The following is a 12,973-nucleotide window of genomic DNA, read 5'->3' on the forward strand; positions in this document are numbered from 1 at the left end:
TTAGTTCACTTTGGCCAAAAAACTTTCTATACAGATAAGGGATGTCTATAGATGAAAATAAGCTGTGCAGCTTGGACCAAAATTGAATAATGCCCTAGCTACAGGAGTAGGCCATTTACGTACCTCATGAAGCCTGTCTGGAAAACTCCCAGGATGTTACTAGAACATTGCTAAGCGTGGCCCAGCTATTACTGTTCACCTTCACCATCACAGGAGTGATGACTTTTGGAAGGTAGAAGGTGTATAGCATACTGTAGTTGGTGCAAATATTTTAACTGAATTAGAAGATACCGTATAACCGAGGTGAAATGTGTCCCAATAATATCTTGTCATGCATCCTCTTGAAGATCACATCAGCTTGCCAAAAATGTTGTGTTAGGGTTAGTCTTTTGGTTTTAGAGTGTATAAGGGTGGAGTAGTAAAGTCCATTGGCTTGAATGAGTTTTCCATTACACCTGGAGATAGTGGAATGAGATGCAGGTTCCCTCAGAAATGACAAAAAGAGAGTTGGGTTGTCTAAATGAAGCACAGCACATCCAGACAGTGGAGGGAGACCTCCTTAGGATGGCAAGGAACAGAACATAATGAGAACAATGTCCTGGTTAAGGTGATTGGAAGAAACCACCTTGGGAAGAAAGGAGACGTTTGGCCTTAACAGTTTTGTTCCTATGCAGTACAAAAAGGGATCCATACAAGTTAAGGCTGCCAGCTCTAAAAAAACGGCATGCCGAGGTGAAAAATACAAGAAAGGAAACCTTGTCAGTTATATTCGTAATGGGAATTTCCCTGACAGGCTCAAAGGGTGGCTTCTAGAGAGTTTAAAGAACTAGGTTAAGATCCCATGACGGTGGCCTGGACATGGCTGAATGAGGACATGCACTTACTGAGCTCCCGGCCTTCTCCCGATTACCCCAACCTATCTCACTACCATCCCTGTGGCATGCCCTAGAGCAAGAAGAAGGTGAAGGGAAGCACCCAGGCAGCTAGACCCGTGAAAAGTGGCAGGAAAATAGCTTGTTTTTTCTCAAACTCGCAAGTGAACTCTCCCGCTCCCAAGATGCCGGAGCCATGAGGCCCATCATGGGAGGCCTTGGATTAGATTATTCACCCTACCTTTCCCACTGCCTCGTGGCATCAGACGCGTACTCAGAAACCCCAGATACTTTACAGTGAAGCTTGAGTCCTTCTTCACGACCGCTCACCTTTGGTGTGGACTCTGGACTCCGGGCGCTTCTCCATGCCCTCCCGACCATGGCAGATATTGAATCCCTGGTCGTCCGACTAGAGAAACAGCACCGCAAAGACATTCTCAAGATCAGGCGAGATGTGCAATCCCTCCCCTCGCAGATGACCACCGGGGAATCATCCATAGAGTTCTTACAACAGCGGGTGACATCCATGGAATCCATCCAGGAAAATCATATCACTGCGGCGGTGACCCTGCAGCTGCACATGGAGGATTTGGAGGACAGGAGCCAGCGTAATAAGCTGCGGCTCCAGGGTCTGCCAGAGGTGACGGGACCTGAGGATCTAGCGAAAACGACCGTGCAATCTTCCGCAGGATTTCAGGGAGAACTCCTTCCCAGCAACTCTAGAATTGGACCGGATCCACGGGGCTCTGGGCCCCTGACCCACCGAACCTAATCAACCAAGGGATGTAATCTGCAGGGTCTGGCATTACACAAACAAGGAGACCATCATCTGTAAAGCGTGGGAAGCAAGGTATGTTGATTTTGACGGAGCTCTGCTATGAACCCTTACTGATATCAAGTATCTGTGCTCAGACAGTACTACGAGAGCCCTCCCATCAAGGTTTTATAGGGGCTTCCCTCCCCAATGTTTTTTCCTTCAATGGGAAGGTATATTTCATCCCCCTCTGTGTCCCCATGAAGAACTCATTTGGAATGCCACACTGGAGTTGTCACCTACAAGCCGCTAGCTTGATATGTCTATCCTTGCACTGGCAAACACGCCGGAGGTCTTAGTGCCTTAATGTTTTAGATTGACTCAGTTGATCTACCTCACCGCAGCTTATCCCCAGATATAGTGGTTGTTACAGTTTTAAATCTATTACTGTTTTGCTGTCTCTCCATGCTTTGTAGGGGTGATTATTAGTAATGATCTTGTTGACGTGTGCACCCTAACTATGCCTCCCTGTATATATTTAAAGAGGAGCTCTGGATCAGGTAACTCATCCTTCCCCTCGGTTTGAAGGGAAGAGAGGACTACCTCCTTATGATTGGTGTGGGGGACAGCCCTGGCCCTTGTGCGGTTAGCGCTGGGGATGGGGGACACTAGCTCGCCATTCTACCGCCGTGATTCACGACGGCCCTTCTATGTGGCGTTCACATGACACGATACCTCTGCTCTCCTATACATAGAGCTGCTTGTTGCTGCAGCTGTTTGGATGGTCACCAGGAGGAATGTCTTATACTGCACTCATGTTCACGGTGATTTTTAAGTAATGCATTATAGTACTACCTGTTTATTCGCTATATTTGTTATAACTGCTGTGCCTTTCATCCGCTTGCTTCAATACTTCTTGCCTAAATGCTCAATTACACATGGTGGTATGTCGGCTGCTTATCCATATAATATCGGCTTGGAGGGTGTTTAACCTCTTATGAGGACTGCTGTGAACTGGGGATCATACGGTGTCTGACTCTTGCCCTCAGTGGGCCACCTTCCTCCTTTACCACTATTGGGGGAATGGTCTAATAGGAGAGAGATGAGGACATTGGCGGCCCCTGGTCCTTTACGCTATCTAGACATAGGTGAGGTTGCTGCTCATGCTGTAGGCTTGATTCACATGCTGTTATTTTGGCTGGGGTGGGCTGGGGATGCTCTCTCGGAGCCTGCTCTGACTACTCCCCCACATAGGCTGACACATGCTTCATCCGACATAGGTCGGGGGGGCTATGTGTTTTTGTTTGGTTAAGTGGTGCTTGCCAATTTAGTTTTGAGGAGTAGTGAGTGACGGATTGTGTCCCCGTCTCTCACTCCCTTTCTTCATCTTCAACCTATTAGTCTTTTCTTTCCTTTTCCTTCTGCTTACCCCCCCCCCCCCCCCCCCATTGGCAATGGATAAACCAAAGATTTTCTCTCTAAATGCCAAAGGTCTTAACATACCCGAGAAAAGAAGAATGCTATTACAGGATTTTAAATCCTCACACGCTGATGTATCATTCATACAAGAGACTCACTTCTGGGATGACAAATTACCTATACTTAAAAGCAGATGTTACCCGCTGACCTACCATTCTACTAACAAAACTACTAAGTCCAGGGGAGTTTCTATCCTGTTGTCTAGCAGGCTTGCATGGACATGCAGTGGGACTCTTCTGGATGCAGAGGGACACTTTGCATTTATCAAGGGCTTCCTCGGAGGGGTACGCTTAACTTTGGCAACAATTTATACGCCTAATGATTACCAGGATGTCTTTATCCGTCACATTTTAACCTAGCTCCTAGATTTTAAAGAAGGTCCATTGATCCTGGGTGGAGACTTCAATATTTCTCTGACCCCTACGAGAGACACCTCTTCGGGCTCATCCTCTGTCCCCATTGGCTCTCACAAACGGATCACACAATCCATTCATAGAGCCCAACTGATTGACGTGTGGTGGCTACAACATTCGGGCGAACGAGACTACACATTATATTCTTCCCCCCACAAAGTTTACGCAAGAATTTATTTTTTTGGTACCCCATAATCAACTACATGCAGTTCGCGAAACCTCCACTGGTTCGATAACGTGGTCTGACCATGCACTTATCTCATTGACCTATGCCCTCTTGGACGTCTCACCCCTGGTGACCTTTTGGAGGCAGAATGAGAGCCTCTTGCAGGTACCGGAAATACTAGCAGAGATCACTAAGGAATTAACACTATATTTTCAGTCAAACTGTACATCGGACAGTGACCCAGGAATGGTGTGGGAAGCCCACAAGGCTGTTCTTCGGGGCATATTCATTATACACGGCTCCCGAATTAAAAGGGAAAGAGGGAAACATATATATATGTTTCCCTCTATATATATACTCGAGTATAAGTCGAGATTTGCAGCCCTTTTTTTTCGACTGAAAGTGCCCCCCTCGACTTATACTCGAGTCACCGCCGTCTGCCTACATGATCAGCGTGTCATGCAGGCAGACGGCGGCCAGCGTGTGCTACATACCATTCGGCAGCCTCTCACTGTTCAAAAGCCGTGTCTCCTCCTCGTCTGTGATAGGCAGAAAACTCAATTTCTCAGCAGCCTATCACGGACATTCTCTCATCCTCGTCCATGGTATGAGGATGAGAGAATGTCAGTGATAGGCTGACCGCTGGGAAATGGAGTTTTCTGCCTATCACGGACGAGGAGGAGGCACGGCTTTTGAACAGTGAATGGCCACCGAATAGTAATAGCACACGCTGATCGGTGGATGCAGAGCGGCACACGGAGGCATGCACAGGACACAGGTAGGACGCACACATACACATACACAAATACACAGGACACATACACAGGGACACATGTACAGGACACAGGACACATGCACACATGTACAGGACACATGCACATATACACAGGACACATGCACATATACACAGGACACATGACACATATACACATGACACATATACACATGCACATATACACAGGACACATGCACATATACACAGGACACATGACACATGCACATATACACAGGACACATGCACTGGACACAGGGAGGTTTGCTATGGACGTTTGTTCTGGAATTTATATACTGTTTAAACTGATGCCTGTTATACATGTCTGTTCTATGTCCGATGCTTTCACTGACTTTGCGAAATGGATGTATTGACCTGTTTTCGCCCGTTGTGGGTTTTAATAAAAATTATATTTGAAAAAAGGATCCCATGACAACATTGGGGAATGGAGGGGGAAAAGGTGAGTAACAACCTAAATAAAAGCTTTCACTAAGGAGTGGAAAGCGCGCAGTCTTTGGAAAAGGATCTCTATGGCAGAAATCTCAAGGCTAAACAATGATCCGGACTCTGTATACAAGTACAGTGCCAAACCAATAATAAATTCCAATAAACCTTCCAATAAACATAAAATACTTATAGTTCAAAAAACATCAGTAGAATCCACTAAGTGAGTAAAATTAGTTAAATATATAGAAATCAGTCCATCAGAAGTCCCAAAATGTGAAAAATATAAGAATAAAAGGTATGAACTGCTCCAAACCATAAAGAGACCAAAGAATCTTCTGTGTAGGAATATTCACCCAGATGCACTGATAGTGCAGAAGGTATCGACCCTCTTAAATTGAGCTGTCAAACAACACTTTTGAACCACCATTCACTTAAACAGTCCGTGCTGGATACTCAGCAGGATATTTATATTACTCTCATATTAGACATTCAAATGGAATTTCTCATCAAATGACCACAGGCACTCATCTTAAAATTGTAAATAAATGTTCCACTCATAGAGAATACAGAAATAAGCAGCTTCATAGTGTAGTGTTAAGGGATAGAATATATTGAAATAAAGTATTGCGCATACATAGTTAATACGCCAATATACATATCACAAATATCAAAAGTCGGATCCGATGTGCAATGCTAGACAGCAAAACATTCCAGTCTGCAAAAGTGTATGAATACCTGAAGAGGACAGGCCCTTATGCTTTAGGACCTGCGTTTCAACAGCCACCCCATGAAAACCAGCAACCATGAATCAGGATGATAAACCAGCCCTTAGGACAGCATGATTCAAAAGGGCCCACAGAGAATCTGCCAGAAGTCTGATGAGGTCGAGTACCACATCCACCTGGGCCAATTTATTAAAAATAACCCCAATGCCTTCAGTCTCTATCCAGCAGAGCAGACAAGGAAGGAGGAAGGAGGAAATGGATAGATCAAGCTGAATTGATCCCACAGATTGATTAGGGCATCCTTTCCAGTTTGTTGTTGAATATGCAAGCCAGGAGGTTCACATCCACTTTCCCTCACCTGTGACAGAAGTCTTGGAACATCTCTGGGTAAAGAGACCATGTCCTGAAGTTTAGACGTTGACAACTGAGGAGGCCAACCTACCATTTTTGCACGATAGTAATATGGACCGCATATAAGGCTGGTCCTTGAAATTCCGCCCAAGTCAGAATCATTCATAAAAAGAAAAAGAGTTTGTTTCTCTCAGTCTGTCTTCTAAGAGACGAACATATCTGTTTCCTAAGGACACTAGACAAAAAACTGAGGCTTGCTGGGGGTGGGGTTATGCAGATTTGCCAGTGTGCAATCTCCTCAAGATGGCCTCATAGCCTTATGTTCCCCAACACATTCTGTGTACTGAAAAGTAAAGAAATAGAACTATGCTCCCCATAAAATCCTTTTCTCAGTTGCAACTGAAGGACTCACTTAGTGAAACTGAGCAGGTGTGAGGTGGGAGACCTGGCCTTCAGTTTTCTATCTGTACCTTGTCCATTTCTTCTGTAGGCAGCAACATAACCCTAGGTTTCTATTTCTAAGATGTGTCCCACAATGGAAAAAAGAGAGAACAACCTTCCCAAACAGACAGTTTCCCACACCCTAACCATGTGACACGGCACACATTGGCTCCTACTGTCTTTTTTCTAATATAATATATGTACATAACATATGTATTAATATACAGTTGGCAAATATTTTTTTCCTAATGTTTACAGACATAGATACAAGTGTAAACATATAAAAAGTTGTACTTTTTTAAAAAGATCCAGTTTCTTTGCCTAACATACACCTCCCCTTCAGGACATGTCAGGCAAGCTCCCTACAGGGAGTAGATGTGCTATCCTTAATTAGTTGACAAAGAGAAATTGGAAATTTGCTGACATTTATACAGTATCTCACAAAAGTGAGTACACCTCTCGCATTTTTGTAAATATTTTATTATATCTTTTCATGTGACAACACTGAAGAAATGACACTATGCTACAATGTAAAGTAGTGAGTGTACAGCTTGTATAACAGTGTAAATTTGCTGTCCTCTCAAACTAACTCAACACACAGCCATTAATGTCTAAACCGCTGGCAACAAAAGTGTCATTTCTTCAGTGTTGTCACATGAAAAGATATAATAAAATATTTACAAAAATGTCAGGGGTGTACTCACTTTTGTGAGATACTGTATATCTTTCCAGCACTAGCTTCTCAATGTCCACTGCTACAACCATTTGCTCTTCATAATAGAAAAGGCAGTACAGCGCAAACAAATAAAACAAAACTAAGATAATAGCAGAATCAATAAAAATGGCACAAAAACAGTCCTTAATCTTCTTCATAAAAAATAGGTTGATTGTAAAGAACACCAGCGAATATCCAGTAAGATGAGTCATGAGTCAATATAAGGTGACTTTTGTGAAAACCTCCACCATCAAGAGAAATGGCCGCTCCTCATGCGGTGGACCCCTGAGTAAATCAGTCAGGTCAAAACAGCAGTTCCCTTTAAGGTTTTAGGTCAGAAAGCTCTCACATTAATTTTGCAAACGGTGCCGGTATTGGTAACTACACATGGAATTCCTCATCAACTCTAGGATCGGTACATGGAATAAAAGCAACAATATCTAGTGCTCTCTGAATAATCACAAAGTATTTATTTATAAAAAGGGGTAAATTGCACTTACAAATCTCTCACTGTGCCCCAGTGCTAAGGATGAATGGCATAAAAATAGCAGTGTGTATCCACAAAGATTAGCTTGTAGGACGTGGGTGACGTCACGATCAAGGTCACGTGGTTTCCGTACGCGTTACGTCCCTAAGGGGCGGGACTTCATCAGCGTCGACGGCATGATGCAAGCCACCCGCTTTGTAGACCTAATCAGCTGATCCGTCTGACCAATGGAAGTAAGTGTGTACCGATCACCATTTGATATTTTGACCCTCAGTATTTCAGCTGCTGTATTAGGTTTTTATGTTGCGGTGGTTGATTTCTCTTTATTTGCTTTTTCATAAACTGAAATTGATAAATAACGGTGTGCAAATACTTATTTTTGTTTCAGGCTTGTTGGCTATCATTAGAGCAGTGCACAGAAAACAAATTGCATGGCGCTGCCCATTATGATTCTTTACAAATACACTGGTGCAAATTAATTTAAACTGGAGAAAAGAATATGAACAAAAAATTAACCGTTGCCCATAGTGAAACATCCACAATATTATTCTATATTTCAGAAAAAAATAAGTTAAAGCTGACTTATAATAACAACTCAATTTTGGGGCAATTCCCTCTTCTACAGTTTTAATTAATCAGTCTAATTGTGCAAATGGGTTGCCTGTTTACTTACAGTTTAGTTTCTGCCAGCATCAACTTATCTCCAAGCAGCTCCAGCTCTGACTCCAGGTTCTGGGCCTGTACTTGAGACTGAAATTCTTTTTCTTGGCTGGAGACCAGAAGAGCCTCCAAATTCTTAACAGAGATTCTTTCACTGGCAAGTTGCTTTCTTAGGTGTTCTATTTCAGAGAAAGTAGATTCCAATTCATGCTGTAACTAAAAGAAAGTGGGTAAAAAAGATTATTATATCCTTGTACATTTATTATTATTATTATTATTATTATTATACAGGATTTATATAGCGCCGACAGTTTACGCAGCGCTTTACAACATTAGGGCAGACAGTACAATTACGATACAATTTAATACAGGGGGGAATCAGAGAGCCCTGCTCGTTAGAGCTTACAATCTAGGAGGGAGGGTCAAGGGTAATAGCTGTGGGGGATGAGCTAATGGAGAAAATAGTGCAGTTGTTAGAAGGAGGCAGGATAGGCTTCTCTGAAGAGGAAAGTTTCCAGGGATCGCCTAAAAGTAGATAAATTTGGAGACAGTTTGACAGATTGGGGTAGCGAATTCCAGAGGATGGACGAGGCTCAGGAGAAGTCCTGGAGGCAGATATGGGAGGAGGTGATGAGGGAGCTAGAGAGCAGGAGGTCTTGGGAGGAACGAAGAGGGCGATTAGGTTGGTATTTTGAGACTAGGCTAGTGATGTGGCTGGGGGCAGAGTTGTGGATGGTTTTGTAACTTATTGTTAGCATTTTGAATTTAATTTGTTGGGCAAGTGGCAGCCAATGGAGGGATTGGCAGAGAGGGGTAGCAGATACTGTGCGGTTTGTAAGTTGGATGAGTCTGGCAGCAGCATATATGATGGACTGAAGGGGGGATAGTCTATTTAAAGGTAAGCCAATGAGGAGGGAGTTGCAGTAGTCAAGGCGAGAGATAACCAGGGAGTGAATCAGGAATTTTGTGGTTTTAGTGGTTAGAAAGGGACATAGTTTAGAGATGTTGCGGAGGTTGAGGTGGCAAGCTTTGGAAAGCGATTGGATGTGGGGCCGAAAGGAGAGTTCAGAGTCCAGGATAACACCTAGCACGCTGAAATGTGGGGATGGGTGGATGGTTGTACCATTGCTCTTGACAGATTAGTCAGGGGAAGAGGCACGTGGGGGAGGAAATATTATAAGTTAGGTTTTGGACAAGTTGAGTTTGAGGAAGTGGTGTGACATCCATACAGATATGTCTGTTAGTAAGTTAGTGATGCGTGAGGAGACTGATGGAGTGAGTTGAGGGGTGGAGAGATAGATTTGTGTGTTGTCAGCATAGAAATGAGAAATGATATTGAAAGCCGTGAGAGGCTGACCCAGGGAAGAGGTGTAGATTGAAAATAAAAGAGGTCCAAGAACAGAATCTTGGGGGACCCTGACGGAGAAGGGAAGAGGAGTGGAGGAAGTAGAATTGTAAGTGACACTGAAGGTACGTTGGGATAGGTAGGATGAGAGCCACTGAAGAGCACAGTCATGGAGACCAAGGGAGTAAAGTTTTTTTTTTTGAGGAGGGGGTGGTCAACCGTGTCAAAGGCAGCTGAAAGGTCCAGAAGTAGGAATACAGAATAGTGTCCGTTGATTTTACTCCTTTCACAAACTGAAATATTGGTTTTTCAGCACAGTACTTTGTGGTATCCTGCTTAACTATGTAAAATGGCCCCCTGCCAAATGGAATATTCAACTAAATACACTGTATTGGGTTAACTGCCTGAAAATACTACAAAATACTGTGAGGGAAAATGTATCAAAACTGGATCAGCTATGCATGGAAACCAATCAGCTTCTGTTGTTTCAAAGCTTAATTGAACAAGCTGAAGATAGAAGCTGGTTACCATGCACAGCTGCTCCAGATATTGTCTGCTTTAGTTTTCATAAATTTCCCCCCTGGGCATAAATAATGCAAAGTATTTTATTGAAACTATCATTTAGTTTGGTTTCCTCAAAGAATATGGAATTACATTTTTAGATAATTATTTATTGTTAGCCCTGTGATGACCTGATTTTTCAAGGCATGCAGCCATTTGATCTATCAATCATAGGACTCTACTGTACAGTACTGCCTCAAACAGGTACATCTTTTATGTTCCATCTTAGACTAGACAGAAACATCTCGATCCCATCCCTGATCTAACATCCTGCAAAAACATGCACATCTACTGTTTCAATCCCTGGGGCAAATTACATGCATAAAGAGGCAGGTCCTGGTGTGCCTGAAGATAGGCAGATGACTTGTCATTCTAGGGGAAACTTTCCTACCCTGCCTCAGGCCAGCCATGTACAAACTGCCCATAGTCTGTAATGCATTCTTTAACTGCCTATGCAAATGGTAATAAATTACTATTTTTAGTATACAGCTATAATACTCCCCATCAGTACTGGATGCAGTTTGCCATAAAGGAATTATTTGCGCTACTCCACCCAGTATCCTAAGGTAAGCAATACATTCCCCGGTTTTTGCATTTGCATTGGAAATTATGGCATGTAAATACCTTCTGTACTTAGAAGTACTTTAGAGAAAGGGCTTATCAGTTACCTTTGGTCTGTCTTACCACACAATATTATAAAAAATAAACTTTAAAATAAAGCAACAGATTCTGGCACTGGTGTCTCTTAGCAAAGGAAGATTAGTCTTGGGCAAACCGGATATTGGCACAGGCAGGGCAGGACTTAGGGTTTAGGAGTTTAGGAGGGAATTTTAAGGAAAAAAACTTTTAGGAGGAAAGTTTAAGGAAAAAAACTTACATTTAAATGCCCATCAACGCAACCTTATCACTGTCCATCTGCAGCCTTGTCAGTGTCATTGCAGTCTTGTCAGTGTCAGTGTAGCCTTGTCAGTGTCAGTGTAGCCTTGCTCTAGTGTCAGTGTAGCCTTGCTCCAGTGTCATTGCTGCCTTCTCAGCGGCTTCCGCCGGCTTTCGGACGCTCTCGGCGGCTTTCAAAACGGGCGGGGCCCCCTATTGGCTGGGGCCCATCGGTTTGAGCCCAGTCAAGCCCAATGGCAAGTCCGGCCCTGGACACAGGAGAAGTCAGTGTATGAATAGGATGATAGGTTTACTTAAAGCAGAACTATACTCACCTCTACTCCGGGAACGCATCATCATCACAGTCCCTCGCCAGTGCCGACATCTTCTTGACCTTCAAACCATCTTGATTGGCCTGGCTGGGTTAACATAACTACCACGCATACACACAGGAATTTATTCATTCTGGCATGCGCCGTGACTGTATACTGAGCTGCACAGCTCAGTGTACAATGTAAGGAGCTTGCGAGGGTGAAGGTATAAATCTTTAATTGAAGAAGAAACATAGTATGCCTCTTCTGCAATAAAAAAAAAACACCTTTCTATTCACAAATTTTATATACAGGTATATATTTTTTTATAATTAACATTTTTTATTGAGTGTTAATATTTTCAATACAAAGGTATAAGACACAAATGAGGGAGGAGAAAAGGAAGAGAAATAATAACAGACTTCTCTGGGTAGCACATAGGCGACTATCAAATATCAGATATAAGACAAAGGGGGTGATTTCCGAAAGCCGTGCGCCATCAGCAGAGGCGCACGGCGAGGCGCAACGCACATTTCTATATTTACCAAATGGTACGCTGGTAACAGAGCGCAAATCCCCCATTTACTATAGCGATCTCGGCTCACGGGAGAATGCAATCTGTGTGCCACTATGAACATGGCGCACGGCATCTCCAAATCAATATTGACAGAAGATGGAGGTGCCAATATTATAGGGTGATGTAAGGAGTTTAGTAACAACTGCCCAAGTAACAAATATGCCCAAAATAGAATGAGAAAGTAACTTTTTCAGAGAAAGCCTGCTGTGCCCACAAGTATGTTTAGAACTGCATGAGATCAATGTAAGCAGTGCGCATGCGCAAGCGGCTGTTGCGCTCGTTCACATGCGTTTGTTCACTGCATGGCCAAAATCTTCGTTAATGTTAAGCAACGTACATGCAATTGCATGGGTTGAACGGGCGCACCTCTAAACTTGACACTTTTTTTACGCTGGTTCACCTTTATGTATTTGTTAAAGGAGATTTGCACACAGGTCATATTAGCATGTTACATTGCCAACATGTGACATGCACCTTGTTAAAATTATGTGAAAAGACTCTCGCTTCTCTTGCTCCTCCTAAAAGGGTATTTAACCATCCCCCTCTAATGCATATGCTTTCCTTGGGCTAGCTTTTGCTTTTAAAGGGGAACTCCATACTCCATTCTGCAATGCTCTTATCTTCCCCCTCTAACCCCTTGGATTTCCATGGGCTAACTTTTGCTTTTAACCACTTGAGCCCCGGACCATTATGGTGCCTAAGGACCAGAGGTCTTTTTCCAATTTGGCACTGCGTCGCTTTAACTGCTGATTGCGCGGTCATGCAATGCTGTACCCAAACGAAATTTGCGTCCTTTTCTTCCCACAAATAGAGCTTTCTTTTGATGGTATTTGATCACCTCTGCGGTTTTTATTTTTTGCGCTATAAACGGAAAAAGACCGAAAATTTTGAAAAAAAATGATATTTTCTACTTTTTGTTATAAAAAAAATCCAATAAACTCAATTTTAGTCATACATTTAGGCCAAAATGTATTCGGCCACATGTCTTTGGTAAAAAAAATGTCAATAAGCGTATATTTAT

At 43.1% G+C, this 12,973-nt stretch overlaps 1 protein-coding gene across 2 annotated transcripts in view; it reads right to left on the reverse strand.

The window, feature by feature from the left end:
- The window catches only part of TSGA10 (testis specific 10), a 209,541-nt gene that overhangs the window by 30,710 nt on the left and 165,858 nt on the right, over positions 1 to 12,973 (reverse strand). For both annotated transcript variants that reach the window (XM_073614675.1, XM_073614676.1), the window contains exon 17: positions 8,296 to 8,498. In XM_073614675.1, the coding sequence (XP_073470776.1) occupies positions 8,296 to 8,498 (203 nt within the window). The remainder of the gene's footprint in view (positions 1 to 8,295; positions 8,499 to 12,973) is intronic.

Source organism: Aquarana catesbeiana, linkage group LG02 (assembly GCF_042186555.1).
Source record: "Aquarana catesbeiana isolate 2022-GZ linkage group LG02, ASM4218655v1, whole genome shotgun sequence".
Classification (NCBI taxonomy): Eukaryota; Metazoa; Chordata; class Amphibia; order Anura; family Ranidae; genus Aquarana; species Aquarana catesbeiana.